Below are 18,354 nucleotides of genomic sequence, written 5' to 3'. Positions count from 1 at the left end.
CCGCTTGTCACGTCTTCAAATTAAGCATGGCATCAGTCATCTGACAAAAGGGCGGGCGCTCACCTGCCTTGCATTGTGCAATATACGTAAGTGGCTTTCTAAAAATCAACAATTTTGTACAGCAGCAGATGTGCTTTTGCTTTTGCCTTTGCCTTTGCTGATACTGCGACTCTTTAGTCTCGTGGACGCTGCAATATTCAGCGGCCAGGAAAGCGTTCAGCTTTGTTTTTAGAGGCACCCAATGTGATTCATGACTTCGCCCGGCTCAACGGTGTTCCAAGTGACAAGACAGGTTGGATATTTATCTTTCCTCACACTACTGTACCCCAATGGAAACTTTGACTTTTCCGTTCATCATGACAGAGAAAATCGACTGTATGACGTCATCGAGTCAATGCATTGCATTGCATTGTCTTACTTGCGTTCCTTGTGGCCCCATCGGGCCTTGGACACCTTGAGCACCTTGCAAACCCTGAAATGCAACACACTGAATGAATGCTATGGTTTGGTTTGGTATGGTATGGGATGGTACGGTGACCTTAAAACAGAAACACAGAGAAGAAAGATGGTGCTATACCTTTGGTCCGGGAGGCCCATTTGGCCCAGGCACTCCGATATCTCCTGGAAAACCCTACAAAATAGCAGAGTAGGGATCCAGCTTGCTCGGTTTTGTTTACATTTGCAAATAGCGAGAAATCTCCTTTGGGCTTCTATAGTCTGGCCACTGCGGACACTAATAGGTCACATGATTTATTGGCTTAGGTCAGTCTTGAGTCTAGCCTCAGACTTCCCCTGGACAAGCCACATTGGACGTTACAAATGTGAATCCGAATATTGCTGTATATCTTTCCACCTTCAATCGTTGTCCACCAGAAAGAAATGTGAACGTACCTCTGGGCCTGGAGGCCCTGGTGAGCCTTGTGGTCCAATATCTCCAATTTGACCCTGTTGAAAAGACATTTGACTGATTGACAAACCCAACTTGACTAACACACACTGACATACTGAGTCAACCATACCGGTGGTCCAGGTTTTCCTCTTGGCCCAGGAGAACCAGATGCACCAGGGACGCCCTTGAAATACACAAGCGCAAGGACGCACATGAGCGACCGCAGTAGTTATCGGATTAAAATGTATGATGAAATACAAAGCAAAGTTGCGTGAGCTCAATTGTCATCCATCCATACCTTATCACCTTGGAAACCCATCTCTCCTGGTTCACCCTGTTGTCCCACTTCACCCTAAATGTCACACACAGCATCATTCAGAAACGAGTGAAGCCAGAGCTGAGCGTTCAGGATTCATTTTGAAACCTTTATCAACCGAGTCAAATTGGGTGGAGGGGATATTTTTCGCTTCATTTGGCTTATGTGGAGAATGAGATTAGCCACTGAGGAAGTCGAGCACAATAATAAGTAGTGAGATCACCTTATCACCTTTCAATCCAGGCAGGCCAGCTCGTCCGGCTGGTCCCTGCCACACAGAGAGAGAGAGCGAGAGAGAGAGAGAGAGAGAGAGAGGGAGAGAGAGAGAGAGAGAGAGAGAGAGAGAGAGAGAGAGAGAGAGAGAGAGAGAGAGAGAGAGAGGACAACAAAACAATCAACGATGAATGATGTGGGGAAAAAAAGGAGTAGCAATGAAAAGTCCAAAAACAAACGGATCCATTTCATACAATTGAAGCATGAAATATTTCAAATTCAGAAGGATTTGAATGATCGCGGCGTGGTTAACTACCTTTGGCCCGACCACACCGGGCAATCCTCGAGGACCTTCGGGGCCCGGCTCACCCTACAGAGAGAGAGAAGGAAGGAAGGAAGCAAGGAAGGAAGGAAGCAAGGAAGGAAAGAAGGAAGGACATACTGTAGAAATGGCAACCGGGAAAGAAAAACATCCAGTCCTCGTTCCCGTCAGCTCATTTTCTGACATTGAGCATGGCACACTGGCACACACATCAAATGCATTCCAGAAAGAACACTTGCTGCTCTGTTTTGCTTGGGTTTCAATCAATGAAGGAAGGAACACCACACTGCTGGCTGGGACTGACACTAGCAAATGAAAGTGTGTTTTACATGTCAAACTCCTTCAGGAGAGCCAAATTCACTCAAGCGTAGAATTGATTAAATAGGAATCACATCAAAAGGCTTAGGGAAGTGTTTTGCTTTTCACCTACACCAAATGATTTGGCTAAGATGTGGCTCAGCGTTGATGCTATTGCACAAAACGCAAAGAGGAATCAACCCAACATGTCTCAAGGCAAGTGCAATATCATCATCACTTGGGAGGCAAGTTCTGAAGGCAAGGCAAATAGCATCATCATCATCATCATCATCATCATCAACAAAATACGTATGTACTGCAAGCATCAATACATATCTGCCAAAAGATGAATGAAGTGTGGATTCCAATCAGAGTCATGCGATTCAAATCGTGATAAGATTGCAAGATTGTAAGCATACTTACCCCGAGGCCCGGAAAGCCAGTAATACCAGTCCCACCAACAGGCCCCTGCGAAACATCACACACGGCAACATCCGAAATAAACAGGACAGTGCGCTTTGCAAATTCTGCACTCCGACCATTTCGAGTTTATCAAGACATTTCAATCATCAACCTGGATTAAACATAGTACGTCATGCATTTGAATCATTCTTGGCCATGGCAAGATGCCCAGGCCTTCTTACCTCACTGCCATCAGGACCGGTCGCTCCCCGTTCACCGACATCACCCAGCACACCCTGCGAGGAAACACCTTCACGTTCAATTGCGTGGACGCATTATGCATGCGTGTAAAGAAGACAATTAGAAAAGTTGCCTCCGTGGAAAGATCCGCGTACTTTTCACATTTGATAAGGAATCCAAACTGAAACAGTGTCTTACTTGTCTTCCTTTGGGACCAGCTTTTCCAGGAGGGCCAGATATGCCCTACAAAATAAGTCAACAGTACAAAATATCATGATGATTTGATTGATTGATTGATTGATTGATTGATTGATTGATTGATTGATTGCAAGAACTTCAGATCACTCACTCTCTCCCCCTCCAGTCCTGGTGGTCCAGCTATACCAGGAGGTCCAATAAAACCCTGCAAATTGTCCCATAACAATCAGACCATGTTAGAATGCTTTCGGAAAAGGTCAGGATTCCATTCTGCAATCAGCTAACTTTGCATCTGTCCATCTATATCGATCGATCGATCGATCTCTCCAAGGGCTTACATGTCTGTCAAAGGGATGCGTGCTATTCCTTTTTTGCTGCGATGCCGAGGTGAGCCCGGGAACATGTTAAGTATTAATGAATGCTCATTTAGAAGCATTGCGCTCAATGTTTGAGCGGCTGACCTACATGAAGTGCCAATAAAGTTGCCCATCCTGTTTTCGTTTCCCCCATTAGTGGTTCCACCTCATCTCTGGAGGCATTGCTTTGTGTTCTATCTGTCCTCAAGCCTGAACACCCACACGCGGACTGCAGCCGCAGTTGTTTGAAAACAAACTGTGCGGCCGCTGTTGTTTGAAAACGAACTGGCACAGGACTGAAGGTCTGACACGGTGCTAATCCTTCCAGGAAATGAAGTCTTTCCGAAGACAGAGTATGAGGAGGAGCTAGGAATACTTACAGCAACCCCCTTGGGCCCCGGGTTACCTTCTGGGCCAGCGGCGCCCTGTGACAACGGAAAGACTGCTGATGAGAACTTTGTTTGGACCTTGGAAAGGCTCAAACAATAAATGTGGAGTGAAAACTAAACACTGATCTGCTCAATCATTCGATATAAACGTACAGTGGAACAACTAGTCACGACTGATAATGATTCAAAGAAACATCTGGTTTACTTGCCAATCCATAAAGCCATGTAAAGCATGTTCTGTTCTTGCGGTACTTAGACATAGTAAAGATGTTTCTTCCCAACTTCATACTATAGTATGTACTATGAGAAGCCATCTTTGTTTTTGTTTTTTTGCTGGGCTCTCAAAAACAATAGAAGCATATTTCGGGGGTATTTTTCACTGCACCTGCCTGCCAGGGTAACCTGCAGAGCCCACTTCCCCGGGAAGTCCCGCTATGCCCTGCAGGAAGGAGACAAACGGGCTCATGAATGAACAGTGAGCAGTGAATAGGTCGATTAGATGGACGGATAAAGTGAAAGAGGAGAAACAAAGTCAAATGAGTGTTGGCAAAAGTGGAATAAAAAAAGCACTGTTCATTCCAGACAGGCTCCAGCAAGACAACCTATCCGCTACATTGCTGCAAGATTTCTCCTTCAACCAAGAGTGACATGAGATAGTCTTCATCTACATTCATGATCATGAATACATGATTGAAAAAGAACGTTTGCGTTGTGTCTGACTTGATGCAACAATCATTTCCTGAACTAGCTATGACAATATGTACAATAACATACTAGATCTTGACTTTCATAATACTGCATCAATCCATACTTACTCGCTCTCCTGGCAGCCCAGGTGGTCCTGGATAACCTTTCGGACCCTTAAGAATGGGATAAACAAATGCATTTTGAGTAGATATATGTATGTATACTTTCCATACAATGACTATATCAGTGTAGCACAGATGACAAAGTCACTTGTGAGGGAAAAAGGTTGACCTTGCTACTGTGCAAATTGCAGCTCACTCCAAGTGAGTTGTTTATTAGCCATCAACGTGGCACCTTAGTGGACTTGAGCAAGGGTGGAAAGACGAGAAATGACAGACAACCTTCATGGACAGACCAAAAAAAAAGCTTCAAGAAGAAATGGAATGCCAAGCCAGCCTACTCACTTCTAGCATTTGACCATTCCCCAGACACTAAGTACAGATTCATTTTGAATTTGGACACACATCCTATTGTGTGCATCAAAACCACAACTAGGCGAATCCGAAACCATCGCACCAGACTTGAACTTGGGATCTTTTTGCAAGCGTAGGTCTCCGATGCTATGGTAGATTGACTCCTTGACCCTGAGCAGAGAGATGGCCTTTCCTCTTTCACCTTGATCTCAAAGCATACCCCGTTTTACACTATTTCACTGAAAGAAGCCACACCACGTACAAAATGACAAAACTCAAAGAAGCAAAGGTTAGGACGCTTACATTCCTTAAGTGACTCATTCATTGCATTTAGGAACAGACTGAATCTTACCTGCAAACCTGGAAAACCATCAGAACCGAGCAGTCCGGGTGGACCTTTGTCACCCTTTGGGAACAAATAAAAGAGAAAGATACCATTGCAATACAGCGCCCAAGTATTGTACGTAGTATATAGAGTGATGATGCGGAAGCTGATAAATAGGGGAAAGGGTATTTGGAGATGGGAGTCAAGATTTCAATTGTGGCTACAAAGAGATTGGAAGTTACTGTGAGAGCTTCATTTAAACAAGACGATTTACTACAAAACAGAGACAAGTATGACATCTGACAAAAGGCAGCATATGAAGGAAAAAACAAGAAGAAGGATAGGCTGGCTTTCCTCCCACAGGCACAGGGCACAGGGCACAGGGCACAGGGCACAGGGCACAGGGCACAGGGCACAGGGCACAGGGCACAGGGCACAGGGCACAGGGCACAGGGCACAGGGCACAGGGCACGGGCATGGGCACGGGCACAGCCACAGCCACAGCCACAGAGAATGGGAGTCTAGACACACACACACACACACTGGTGGCAGATTGCTTACCTTTTCTCCTGGTGCAGCTTGACCCGGAGACAGCCCCGGGTCTCCTTTTGCACCCTAGATTGACAAGGTCACAGGTTAGGACATGGTCAGTAACCCAAATCTGTTTCACATTCATCAGCCAATGACAGGCAACCTGTTCTTGTAACTCACAGACATCACAACCAAAAATGTCCTGCTAGACATTTTAGTCATCATATCCACAACTTTGCATGTGGTCATGCTTATTCAACACTTCTCCTCTCTGGAAGAGAACATCATTATTATTGTGATTATTATTATTACGGCTACATGTGAATTAGCGGAGATTGATTTATGAATGTCAGCTGATGCAAGTTTTCCCAAACAGTGTGGGCGGCCAGCCGGCCGACCGACCGACCGACCGACCGACGGGCCATCTGTATGTTCCCTCTCAAAGATTGGATTTGTCTCTCCCATGCACCCAACGGGAACTACATGACTCATCGTATAGATGGTCCAATATGCTTGGAACATCCCGCCAAGCACTTTGCTAAAACTGTTTGAAATCCTTCAAAGACATCATCAAAACATTACGGACTGTGCTGCAAACACTGAAACTTCAGGAACCTCCTCCACATGTCAACTGGATATATGTTCCTGCTTTGGGGCAGAGAGCCACGGCCCCTCATTCCGCCCACAGACAGCGGGCTTCAGATGGGACTATGAATCACAGGAAAAACACTGGGGCAGGCATTAGGATCAGTGGCGCAGATGGGATCTTAGAACTGGGGGTGGAGGGGGACCAAAGGATTTAGAAATAAATTGGGATAGGCCAGGAAGAGGAGTGCAATTTGCATCATTTGAATGATTGTAACTTGGTTTTGGTCAGAATTTAGAAAGGAAAGGGCATTCTTCAACGTTCCGGAGCCGGCCGGGAATACGGAGTACGCAGCGCAGCACAGCTCCCGGGGTGCTCTGCGGCAGCCCAATGTCGACAGTGACTCGTGCAGCCAAGGCTAATGGGACAAACACTGGCTGATGCTTCACGTCGCCGACATAATAATGCCTCCAAAAGCCCCGGATGGATCTTTCTGCATGGGATCATCTTGCACACACTTTGGAGCCAGCCAAGCCTTCCTCGAGAACAACAGGCTGGGTCGATGGGTCGGCAGCAATCAGGCCCTAGCTTGCTTGCCCAACTCACAATGTGAGGTGTATGTAGGTGAGGGCTGGCAAACCTGATGGCCATAACACTTGACGAATCACGGCAATTTTCAATCAAATCAGTCACAACGCAACTCTCATCGAGCTGGGATGGTCTGCTATGTGCCAGCGCGCAATTTGCTCATCCGACAAAGATCAAGGCTCTCGCTTTCACCTTTTTCCAAACAAGGGGTCAAAGACACGTCCTCGGGCGTTTGCAATCTCCTGTCATTTGTCAGTTCATGACCCTGCTATCCTCCCTTGACGCTATTTGGCAGCTCAATCTGCCAAATGACAATGAATTTCCCTCACACATTCATTCATGGTCTTTTTTCATTTGCTACGTACATAAAAAGCGACTTCACTCCATTCCATTTGGATTGGGTTGGGAGACTGGAGGAAAGCCATGTGTCTCACCACGCTTTACATACGTACAGTCAGAAAGCACAATCAGAGATGGCCGAGCGCTCACCTTGGGTCCAGGGGGTCCAGCTGGTCCAGGTTTTCCGGCAGGACCGTTGGGACCCTGAAAGAGTCAGAGCGAGAAGATGCTAAATGCCCCGTCACCGATAACGGCCAAGTACTGAAAGTGACTCATGTGCAGTAATGAATAGCAGCTGCTACGTGAAGGCTCGCTTTTGGAAACATCTTCATCTTGGCAGGCTGAGTCATGGATATTGATTTTTTTTTCTTGCTGACATGCTACGCATATAGTGTCTTGACAAAAAAATCTTGGATTCTTTGATACAGTACAGTCATGGCAAGCTTCCTTTTCTTTTATTATTATTGTGTTTGGGTTTATGTTTCCTTTTCATGTACAGTCTTTGATTTGAGTTTTCTCACGTGCTCTACAAGTTAAGTTGCTATTTGGATTTGTGTGCTGCTGATGGTGTACAGTTTGTTCAACATCATTCATGTAGCATGTAGCTTGACATCAATTCATGGAGCACCTAAGGCATTTCATTCCTTTAACTTCTGGTATGCAAGAATTAAAACACATGCACAGACACACACTCTTTCTCACGCACGCACGCACACACAAACACACACACCCAACCAGAGACACACAGTCACAGGCACACACTATAAATATGCAACATTCCTGCACATGTGTATCCCTGCTGCTTACAGGCCAGACTACGGCTCTCCAAAGACTACACTGGAGCCAAGGGCCTGGAAGAAAAATCTTGAGTTTCGTTTCTAAAGTGTTTTCTTTTAAAAGAGTATATTTCATGATTATTTATTGCCAATCGATAGCAAATAGCACACAATGTCAAAAACCAATTGGGGTAACGTTCAACCAGTAAAACGATTTCTTTTATTTTGGTTTTGAAAAAAAGCTTCACCTTTTTGGAAGACATCAATGACAGAAATTGTAATTGCCACTGCTCTGGCACAGTTTCTATTTTGGAATGAGCATGCACTTGAACTTACATATGAGCCGATCTCACCAAGGTTTCGAGTCATGATAATGAAGGCACATACCAATGTATTCTTTGTTTTTAGTCCAGTAGGGTAAATGAGTGGAGGAAAGAGCCGCAAGCCCCAAACGATCCCAGCTTTTCCCTTCATCAAGCCTTGACGACTGACTCGATCCCTATCAACGTGCAAGCAAATTGCTGGAAACAGCACCTTCCTTCAAAGAAACCATGTTTCTTTCCAAAATCCTCCACCATCTGCGATGGGTGCCTTAGTTGAAAGGCTTTGATAAGACTTGGAAGCAGATGCTGAGCCAGCCAGCCAGCCAGCAGACAAAACCACAGAGTGACCGCACAGTGCGCCAAACTTCCGACCACATAATAACTCCAAGCCTGGCTGGCTGGCTGGCTCTGTCGCGGCGTGGTGACTCGGAGGCTTTCCATATGTTCGCCAACCTCTCATAAGATTGACTCTTGACCAGCTGCTCTCATCTCCATCATCGTAACAAGGCAGGAAAGTGGAAGGAAAACATCGCATGATGTCATCATGAGCATCATAATGGTCATCTTGAGGAGAAATACACATAGAGCTGGCTGAGGAAAAAGCTTACGCAAGAGTGAAACCTCAATTCCATGTCCAAACATCTTTTTTTCTGGTTCACCAACATTTCCGCAACAGGACAAATGAAGGTCCTGAATCTAGATTCTGCTGTATTTTCCAAAATGATGTAAAGGATGGGAGTTGGATAATGGAACAAAAAAAGTTTGTCTTTTCCTGAATGCGTGAGCTTCTGTGGATTGTTGCTTGCACGTACGTACGTACGTACGTACGTACGTGTACAGCAAAGCATGACCAGAGTCAAACAAGGAGGGCAAAAAAAAGCTCCTCCTTAATGCAGCTTACTGTATCTTGCTTTGACATGTAGCAACCTTTGCTAAGCTTACTCACCCGAGAGCCTCTTGCACCTTGACGACCAGGTAAACCAGGGGGACCGGGAGGACCCTAGAAAGAGAAAGACAGAGAGAAAATGAGAGCGAGAGATTTAGAGTAGGTTAATGGCAAGCGATAACATGCAGCCTCCACAGTGAAAATGTCCAATTTACAGAAGAGCAACGGCGGCTTAAGTTACATTTTGCAGAAGAGATTGAGACGATCAGACTGTGTGCTATGTTTCAGCCTTCACTCAAAGCATCTACGTTGTGATGTCGCATTGACGCTGCAGTTACGTTTATCATCCATCCGAAAAATCCGATTTGAAGATTTACGGAGCAACCTGTGCATCCCCCAGTGAACTACTTGGACGCATGCCTGTAAGGCAGTGGAATACAAAAATACAAAAGCATGCCTGTAAGGCAGTGAAATCCTCCCCCTGAGGAAGGAAACCAGCTTGTTTCAAAGTTGGACCGCAGAGGTCACGAAAGACACAGGCGCTGAACTTCAACTGAGCGCCGTGCGTTCAAAACAGCTCGCTCAGTGCGAGTAGCCAAGACACACAAGCGAAAATGAGAGCAGAAAAGGCCAAGCAAGACTTTGTGCCAAATTGAGTCGAGATAAAAACGAGCATTCAAGCAGTTGTTTTTGCATATCAAGTTGAAGCTGCTATCCATGAAATCAAATCACTTTGTTGTAATTGGATTGAACAATCTGTTATTGCAGTGTCTTGATCAAAAGACATTGGAATAATAAGACTCACAGTGGCCTGTGGATGGCTCTCGAAGTAATACCTCAATATTTGCACCATAGCAAAACCTTTCATTGAGCTCATTCTTGGACTGAATGTGAAATACTGAGAATCAAAGCAAACTAGTTCCTATATTCATAACACGATTCTAAAACAGGAAAGATGAAACAACGAAGGGCAAGTCGAGCTATGTCGCCTCTACAAGCCTGCAGGCTACGTCGAGAAAGGAAACTGACAGGTGAGCCTAAATGTTTTACATTGTTAAGATGAAATATCTGATGACGCCCGCACGCTCATGGAAACGTTGCTCAGTTCCTGACAATTGACGCTCTAAGATCATGTTCAATTATCTTGACAGCCACTTTTATGTACATCACACGGCTGTCTGGCTGGATGGATGGATGGATGAAGAGCAACATTTACAGCGTATACCGACGTTCTTCACAAAAGTTATTCTCTGGCTCAAAGCAAAAATGTCAGCCACGAAGAAGACTGCTTTGTGCTTGTACATTTCCATACAGACAGTGTACTGTCAATACAAGTGTTGCAGGTGTGTTCTGTCTACCTAAAAAGGCAGCAAAAGTTTTTTTCATTTTCATGTATCATTTGTTACATTTATTTGCCAAGGAGAAAGGAAATGCTAACAAGACGTGCTCGGTGTTTTTATAAGCACAGTAATATCATTTCTTTGTGGCTCAACCATTTGTCTCCTCAAAGCGCCAATCGACTCAAGTTCAAGTTACTCACCGGAAGACCCGGCTCTCCTTTGGGCCCACGTAAGGCATCTTCATCCGAGTCGTACAGGAGGTCTGCCTCTTCATAGCCATCGTCGTAGCCGTCCCTATCGTCGTAACTGCCATCCAGCTCCAAGGAGTCTCCATTCGTTTCACCATAAAGTAAAGTAGTTCCAATAGTCATTGGCAGGTGTCGCCTGCTGGTGCTCCCAGCGTCACTCGGCGAATTCGTCGCGTCAGTCTGCAGAGTCGGGTCCTTCAATCCAGAAATGCGCCTCTGCTCTTCCAGATCTGAGTCTGCTGTAGGGCTTGAGGTCGAATCGAGTTGGAGCACAGTGTCAGAGGCCACCGTTGCTTTGGAATTGATCGGCGTTTGAGGAGGATCTGCTGTTCCCAGAGAGGACCTTGTGACGGGATTGGACATGGAGCTATCGTTTGCCCGGAGAGCCAAAGCGCGCCGTGGCCGAGACGATCGGTACGTGTCGGCCGGCCGGCACTGTTTTCGGAGGTAGTCGCAATAGCGCGCGGCAGCTCGGGCCGCAGGAAACACATCCAGTTGGCAGATCCGCCCATTGAATGGCGCCGCTTTGAGCTCGCTCCTCCCCAAAGTGAAGGGGCCAGCGCAATTGCCGAGCGTCCGAGACCTTTGCCGTCGTTGGCGCAGCGCTCCGCAACGGGAATAGAACGACACGGAGCGCGCTCCAACGGCGATAGCAAAAGAGCGCCGCTGCCCGTCGTGCCAATTGTAGGCAAAGCGGACGGCGGTCTCCTCCGCCGTGTAGACGAGCAGTGCGCGCGGCAGGAGCCGAATGGCAAAACGCAGTCTGTCCCTGCCGTCTCTGAAACTGGAAATCAAAGCATTGTTTGCTCGCCGGGAGCTCACGCTTAGCACAACAGAAAACTCCTCACCAAATTGTGGAGGAAAAAGACTGCTCACGGGAGCCTCAGAAAGAGAATTTGAGTCTAGCGCTACCCCATCCCGTCCAGCAAACGGGACATTTGGAGGTGCCCAGGGAACATTGGGATACGTGCTTGAAGCTTTGGCACTTCTTTGGTACGGATTGTCTGTTGTTCTCGGAGCCGTGAGCCCGAGTTGATCGAGGATATCCACTCCTGGGAAAAACAGAAGGGACACTATTAGACTGGAGCCGCCTTGCTTTGTTTCTCACCGAAGGCTCGTTCGTGCGTTCAAAACATCAACCTCATATTGGAATGTGAAAGAGGTACTACCCGAACACCAAAACTCTTTTGTAGAGATGAGGTCTCATGGAACCTTCTTCTTGGTTCCGGATCAGTCGAAAAATACATCACTTAGTATCTTCTCAATGGTCATGGTAAGAGCGGAACAGAAGGAAGGTGGAACAAAATGGGTACTTCCAAATTGGAATTGTACGCGTCAAGGGAATTTGGAAAAGGTACCCTAACCTAGGCAAACTAAAGTCAAAAGTAAACCAGATCCAATGTTGACCCTTTGAACCCTTGTGTGCACGTGTGAATGTTCCGGAGGTGAGATGGGAGGTAGTATTTTGATTGCGAATCCAAAGCAACTTCCTCGGTATTTGGCATGACATCTTGTAAAAGTGCGCTGGCCCTGTCAGAACCGCTACTGGCTCCATAGAGTCATGACGATAAGAGCTTTCAATGCTTTATAACTCTTCTGTACAAATACTACACTTTTGGAAAAGCGGATCATCTCATCAGGGAGACACTGGAAAGGAAATGTACACTTCAGAGAAGTAAAAAGACACTCAAATGTGTTTGTGACCTTTCTAAAAGCTTTTTTGCTCAAGGTATTTGAACTACAAAGATTGAGTTATCGATTTGTGCTTTTGAAACGTTTCTCAGTGAGAGAAGTAATACTTCTCATCTCTGTTGCTTGATTGATTGATTGATTGATTGATTGATTGATTGACTTTCCCAGAATGCTCCCGTTTGTATGTACTTGAACACTAAGATCACGTTGAACCTATTCAGAGACCAAGAAAAACAGATGACAGCACTGAATGGAGCAATCGTAGAGACGTTAGTGAGGTGGCTTGCTTTTATGTGCATTCTGAGGCAGTAAGTGCAAGATCAGACATGTTGAGGGAGGAACCCATAAAAGCCAGCCTCTGCCCCTGAGTCACCTGCTGCTAAGCCGTAAAAAGCCTTTCGTCATGCGATTAAGACCCGCAGACGGTGGGGACGCATCATTAGAATGTGTCACTATTTGGAATATCGAAACAATACTGGATGGATGCATGGATGGATGCATGGATGGATGCATGGATGGATGGATGGATGGATGGATGGATGGATGGATGGATGGATGGATGGATGGATGGATGGATGGATGGATGGATGGATGGATGGATGGATGGATGGATGGATGGATGGATGGATGGATGGATGGAATTCTATGGTTGCTTCCAACAGACTGTAAATGCATTTGAAATACGACATACTTTGAGCTAGGTAGTCTTCTTCTCCAGAGAATGCTGCAAAGCATGCTGACAGGAGCAGAAGAAAGTTCCACCTAAGGGGACATGGAAACAAATGAGACATTGACACATGATCTGTTACAATCAAAATGGGCACCTAGTGATAAAGTCAATCCATCAGGCCTCTCCACCATGGAAGCTGCTAGCTGACACAATGTGTGTGGCAATTTGTGAAATGATGGATGACAAAAAAGCAATGGAGCCCCATCAGCCACGGTCTGCTCCTTGAGCTTCCACTGGCTTGCTATTTGAGTGTGATAATGGCACGACTGCTGCCTTAGAAATGTCTCACTTTGACTATGTGTGAGAAGCAACTCTAGTTTGTGCGGCCCTGTTTGGCAGACAGCCTCAGACAGACAGACAGGCAGGCATGTTTGTTTTCCCACACTTAAGGGATGGAAAGAGAAGCACAAGCAGAAAGACAAGGATGAGGGAACGCAAAAGCGATGGAAATGCATGTCATTGCAAAAACACACAATCATCTGTTCTGCGGCAAGAATGGCGTCTGGCATTCATGTCCGGGAACAAAGTACAAAAAGACAACAGAAGAAAACAACATTCGCTATTATAATAATATATCCGCGGAGAGGACAACTTACGACATTTTGCTTAGTTGTCACTTAGTAAAAACAGACTTGAAAAGCTAAATATAAATGAAGCATTCCGTTTTGGGCTGTCCATCTGATGCTGAACCTTTTCCTGTCGTCACTCTTACAGCTATTTAAGGAATCCCTGAACAGCCCCCGAAGAACACCCCGAAGCACACCCCAGCCCAGCCCGGCCCAGCCCAGCCTAGCCCAGCCCAGCCACCAAGATAGGTGCTGGCAATATCCACACAAGCAAAAAAAAAGGAAACATTGACATTTAAAACATACACTGTGATTGGTTTTTTTTGAACCAATGAGCAATTGATGGGAATAAGTCTTCATTAAAAGGAGAAGTGAAATGCTTCCCAGTCCGTGCACTGAAAGACAAACATTGTTGTGTTGACTGAGGGAAATAACACCATGAGGGGAATGGCAAGACTATAAATAATCACAACTTACAACAAGCCACTCAATACTAACACCAATGTGTCTTTCTCCCATTAAATCAGCCCATCCATCCATCCGTCCGTCCGTCCGTCCGTCCGTCCATCCATCCGTCCGTCCGTCCGTCCGTCCATCCATCCATCCATCCCAACCAACAACAACAACAACAGCAACAACTAAGTGATCTGTAGCCAAGATGTGTCGTTTGTGTTTCCACATGCTGATGTGATATTATGAAAGCACCGACACAGTTTGTTTTTTTGCAACATTTGCTATTCTTATAGCCCGATTTCAAAACTATGCTCCATGAATGAAAACACTCCACATGATGCTAAACGTGTTCTGTCATCTCTACTACCGTCATGAATTCTTCAGTGGTCTCTTAAGATTGCTCTTTGGAGTCAAAAGGTCAGTGCAGACCAGAGTAAAGATTGACTCAGTCCACAAGACTGGGCTGTGAGTAAACGTTACAGTGGTCTTTATTGCTTGACCCTTTTGGCCTTTTGCAGATGTTAGATGGAGTCACAGAAAGACAGCTTGATTGCTTGCCGTTGGGGAAATTGTCAACTTAGCGGGGGTGTTACTTGTCCTTTGCCATTCACGGATCTGTCAGTTCATTGACAAAGCTAATGTGGCAGCTTGGTGACGCAAGGAAAATACAATCCATTCCCTCCTTGTCGGGGCTCCGTTAGAGTTCACACTAGGACACAAGCGCTAATCACTGGAACAGAATCCATGCTTGTCATTGATTGAGTCACTAAGAAGAGCCTAATTTCATCATAACAAAAGGAGGCTTCGTATATATCCTTTCTATTCAAAACACAGACATATTATTCAGACACCTGAAAACTTCAGCTGTTTCCCAAAACGGACCTCTGTCCGTCACTCTCCAAGAAGCAGTCAGTCATTTTCTCCAAGACCAACTTGAACGTGCTACCTTTCAAGTCCACGGCGACACCTGCTCATTTCAGCGGGCCAAAGCTGAGCACCTTGCAACTTTGCAGGAACATCATCACCGACAGTGAACGTGCTCCTCCTGCAGTGACGTCTTCTAATTCTCCTTGTTTTGTCATGGACAGCAACGTAGCAGCAAAGGAGCAGCGAAGGAGCAGCAAAGGAGCAGCAATGCTCACAACAGTGGCGGGCGGGCTGGCTGGCTGGCTGGCTGGCTGGCTGATTGTCTCATGCTCAAGACAGTCAACCTCTGTTGCATACACACTCAAGTGTACATTGAAAGAAGGCCTCTTGCTCAGCACAATTCTCTAATTCTAACTGTGAGCGAGCAAAACGAGAATTGTGATCATCTCAAATCCACTTTCATGTCAAGAGGTAAGCTTCCTTGCTTCCTTCCTTCCTTCCTTCCTTGCTTGCTTCCTTGCCCTCTGCAGTGAGAGCAGCAAGCGTTGAAGGAAGGCATTGTAAAATCCAACCCCTTTTGCTGACATCTGGAGAGAATTCATGACTATTTGGAATCCAAAAACAATGTCCTTCCAGACATTGCAAGGAGCCCTCTCCGTTAAATATGAAAAGGGAACTTCAGTGGATTTGCCATGTCAATACAGCACATTCCTAGACGTGTTCCAGAATGAACTTTACGGTTCCTTTTTTTCGACCTCCCCGATGCTGAATAAGCACTTTTTCGTCAAAGCATTATGGACACCCAGGGTGCACATGAGACTCTCCAAGAGTTTTCTAATGCCGTACACGATATCATCATATGGAATCGTTTCTAATATTTTGCAAATTTCTTTATCTTTGCAAACTCAAGTGGGGGTCATAAGGAAGGAAGGAGGCCACACTTGGCTCAAGTGGAGGGGCTCCAGAGTACCTCAACGAATGAATGGTTTCGCAGGTCGTGGTAGTGAAGTGCATGAAATGAAATGAAATGAAATGAAATGAAATGAAATGAAATGAAATGAAATGAAATGAAATGAAATGAAATGAAATGAAACTAGGTTCAGTCGGTTGGCAAGACGCCAACCAAGGACCACCAAGGATCATGTTTTCAATGACACAAGCACAAAGTGTCGCATAAGCACTTCTTCTTATTTCTATGTAGACACTTACGTTGCTGCCGCGGAAACGCGTCCACTCCTTGTCCGTTGAGCTCCTAAATGCATTTGTATGCATTTGTCCAGGCAGCAGAAATCTGGGCGAAAACAGAATCACACTCCAAACGATGCCTGCCTGCTCATGGGCGACGCTTTTGCAGGCTGCTTTGGCGTGCTCGCAGGAGTAAGGTTACTGCCACCTCAGAGATTCCACATGGTGTGCTAGATAGTCCACACGAGAGCTCGCTCCGGCTCTGACTGGCTGGCTGGCTGGCTCGCTCGCTCCGGCTCCGGTTGGCTCGCTCCGGCTCCGGCTCCAGCTCCGGCTGGCTGGCTGTCTCGCTCGCTCCGGCTCCAGCTCCGGCTCTGGCTGTCTCGCTCGCTCGGGCTCCAGCTCCGGCTCTGGCTGGCTGGCTGTCTCGCTCGCTCCGGCTCCGGCTCTGTCTGGCTGGCTCGCTCGCACCGGCTCGCTTTTGCGCTCTTGCAGCGCGCACTGAACCGAAGCGGCCAAACGCACAGTGGTTGCAGACGTAGCAGCGAGGTCCAAGTGTCCGTGCATTCATCTGACGACGCCTTTGAGAAGCTTCTTGAGACGCTTCTTGTCCCTCCACAGGCTGGCTGGCTGGCTGGCTGGCTGGCTGGCTGGCTGGCTGGCTGGGTGGCTGGCTGGCTGGCTGGATGGATGGCTGGGTGGCTGGCTGGCTGGCCGGCTGGCTGGATGGCTGGCTGGCTGGCTGGCTGGCTGGCTGGCTGGCTGGCTGGCTGGCTGGCTGGCTGGATGGATGGATGGCTGGCTGGCTGGCTGGATGGATGGATGGATGGCTGGATGGATGGATGGATGGATGGATGGATGGGCTGTGCGCTGTGCGCTGTGCGCTGTGAGTTGCTGCTGCTGCGTCTTCACCTCCAGGCGGTGGTTTGCGCAATGTGCCTTGACTTGCAGTGATGAGAACGCATTCAACCCAACACAACTCCAACCTACCAGCTGCTGGTGTTGGATTTCAACAAGATCTGCCTTGTGACATCACGGATAGAATTTTGGCATGTGCGCACCATGGACAGAATGTTGGCATTTGCGCAAAAATGCCTCTCGTCTACTTGTAGTCTACGAAGGCGCGCATAGCATATACTGTATACGTGGAGCTGTCGGTTGGAATTTTGGGCCCCACAATATACAGGCTAAGGACTAAAAATGCAAGCTCTGAACTTGCTCAAACAGTCCATGTGAACGAGGAGATTCTCATAGCTGCAAATCAGTTCATCTTATGAGGAGGAGGAGGAGGAGGAGGAGGAGGAGGGTTAGCAGCCTGTTTTGGCTGCATCCCCACCCCAACACACCGGCGGCTTCAAATCACTGGGATGGTTATCAGGCTTTTCGGGAGCTTGCTAATAAGCTGATCATTTAAAACTGGTGTGGCCGCACCTAAAACAGGCTGGATAGGAGGAGTCCTTGGTGACCCCTTGGTGACCCCTGCTCTCAACTCAGTGGCCACTTTCTTCTGCAAACATCTAGTTTAGTATTTTTGGATCAATTATTTGACTGAAGTTTCACCCAAATGCTGACTATGGCAAATTTTGTCAGTCGTGTATGCGGGCAAGAGGTGGCTTGTGTCCTAAGCCGTTTAGTGATGTGTCTCGCTTGGAGGCTCCTCGCCCCAAAAGTAGAGTAGCATCTCTCTCTCTCTCTCTCTCTATTTAATGATTGTATAGTCATCCAGTTGTAGAATTCCAAAAGTGATGATTCAGCTCAAGTTAGCGCTGGAAAATGGCTTGACTGACGCATGTTTTCCGTTCCCTGATGCGAAACTCCCTGCACTTGTGAATGCTTGACTGCTTCTATTTGTTGACATATCAGTTGTCCTACTTGTTTGTATCCATTTGATGGTTTCGTCATTTTTACAGGCTCTTTTCAATCCAACGGCCTATGAGCCCTTTCTACTGTTGCAGGTCCAGATGAACGCATCACTTTACAACAAACGGAGCTCTGTGGATCCCCGAGCGGCCCATCCCATCCCATCGCAGCCCACTTACCTTTTTCAATGATTGCAGCCTCCCCCAGCTCACTGAACAGACAGATTGCATAGAAACGCTACTGGGAGACAGAGCAGCCTTTAACACACATGCAGTAA

At 46.7% G+C, this 18,354-nt stretch overlaps 1 protein-coding gene across 4 annotated transcripts in view; it reads right to left on the bottom strand.

The window, feature by feature from the left end:
- The window catches only part of LOC133166691 (collagen alpha-1(XXIV) chain), a 33,879-nt gene extending 16,428 nt beyond the window's left edge, over nucleotides 1-17,451 (bottom strand). The window contains exons 1-22 of one of the 4 annotated variants that reach the window (XM_061296824.1): nucleotides 16,426-17,451; nucleotides 16,242-16,323; nucleotides 13,108-13,178; nucleotides 10,677-11,776; nucleotides 9,197-9,250; nucleotides 7,302-7,355; nucleotides 5,669-5,722; nucleotides 5,135-5,188; nucleotides 4,438-4,482; nucleotides 4,008-4,061; nucleotides 3,614-3,658; nucleotides 3,029-3,082; nucleotides 2,878-2,922; nucleotides 2,682-2,735; nucleotides 2,461-2,505; nucleotides 1,735-1,788; nucleotides 1,429-1,473; nucleotides 1,188-1,241; nucleotides 1,020-1,073; nucleotides 892-945; nucleotides 578-631; nucleotides 419-472 (exon numbers count right to left, since the gene is read on the bottom strand). In XM_061296824.1, the coding sequence (XP_061152808.1) occupies nucleotides 419-472; nucleotides 578-631; nucleotides 892-945; nucleotides 1,020-1,073; nucleotides 1,188-1,241; nucleotides 1,429-1,473; nucleotides 1,735-1,788; nucleotides 2,461-2,505; nucleotides 2,682-2,735; nucleotides 2,878-2,922; nucleotides 3,029-3,082; nucleotides 3,614-3,658; nucleotides 4,008-4,061; nucleotides 4,438-4,482; nucleotides 5,135-5,188; nucleotides 5,669-5,722; nucleotides 7,302-7,355; nucleotides 9,197-9,250; nucleotides 10,677-11,776; nucleotides 13,108-13,178; nucleotides 16,242-16,294 (2,151 nt within the window). In that variant the 5' untranslated portion in view covers nucleotides 16,295-16,323; nucleotides 16,426-17,451. Of the gene's footprint in view, nucleotides 1-418; nucleotides 473-577; nucleotides 632-891; nucleotides 946-1,019; nucleotides 1,074-1,187; nucleotides 1,242-1,428; nucleotides 1,474-1,734; nucleotides 1,789-2,460; nucleotides 2,506-2,681; nucleotides 2,736-2,877; nucleotides 2,923-3,028; nucleotides 3,083-3,613; nucleotides 3,659-4,007; nucleotides 4,062-4,437; nucleotides 4,483-5,134; nucleotides 5,189-5,668; nucleotides 5,723-7,301; nucleotides 7,356-9,196; nucleotides 9,251-10,676; nucleotides 11,777-13,107; nucleotides 13,179-13,742; nucleotides 13,763-15,111; nucleotides 15,549-16,241 lie in introns of those variants that run through there. The other 3 variants (XM_061296826.1, XM_061296825.1, XM_061296828.1) reach the window with 3 other exon arrangements.
- Between the last annotated feature and the right edge of the window lie 903 nt (nucleotides 17,452-18,354).

Source organism: Syngnathus typhle, linkage group LG14 (genome assembly GCF_033458585.1).
Source record: "Syngnathus typhle isolate RoL2023-S1 ecotype Sweden linkage group LG14, RoL_Styp_1.0, whole genome shotgun sequence".
In the NCBI taxonomy this organism is placed as follows: Eukaryota; Metazoa; Chordata; class Actinopteri; order Syngnathiformes; family Syngnathidae; genus Syngnathus; species Syngnathus typhle.
The sequence above is the reverse complement of the archived record's forward strand: the minus strand, read 5'-3'. Positions and strand labels throughout refer to the sequence as shown.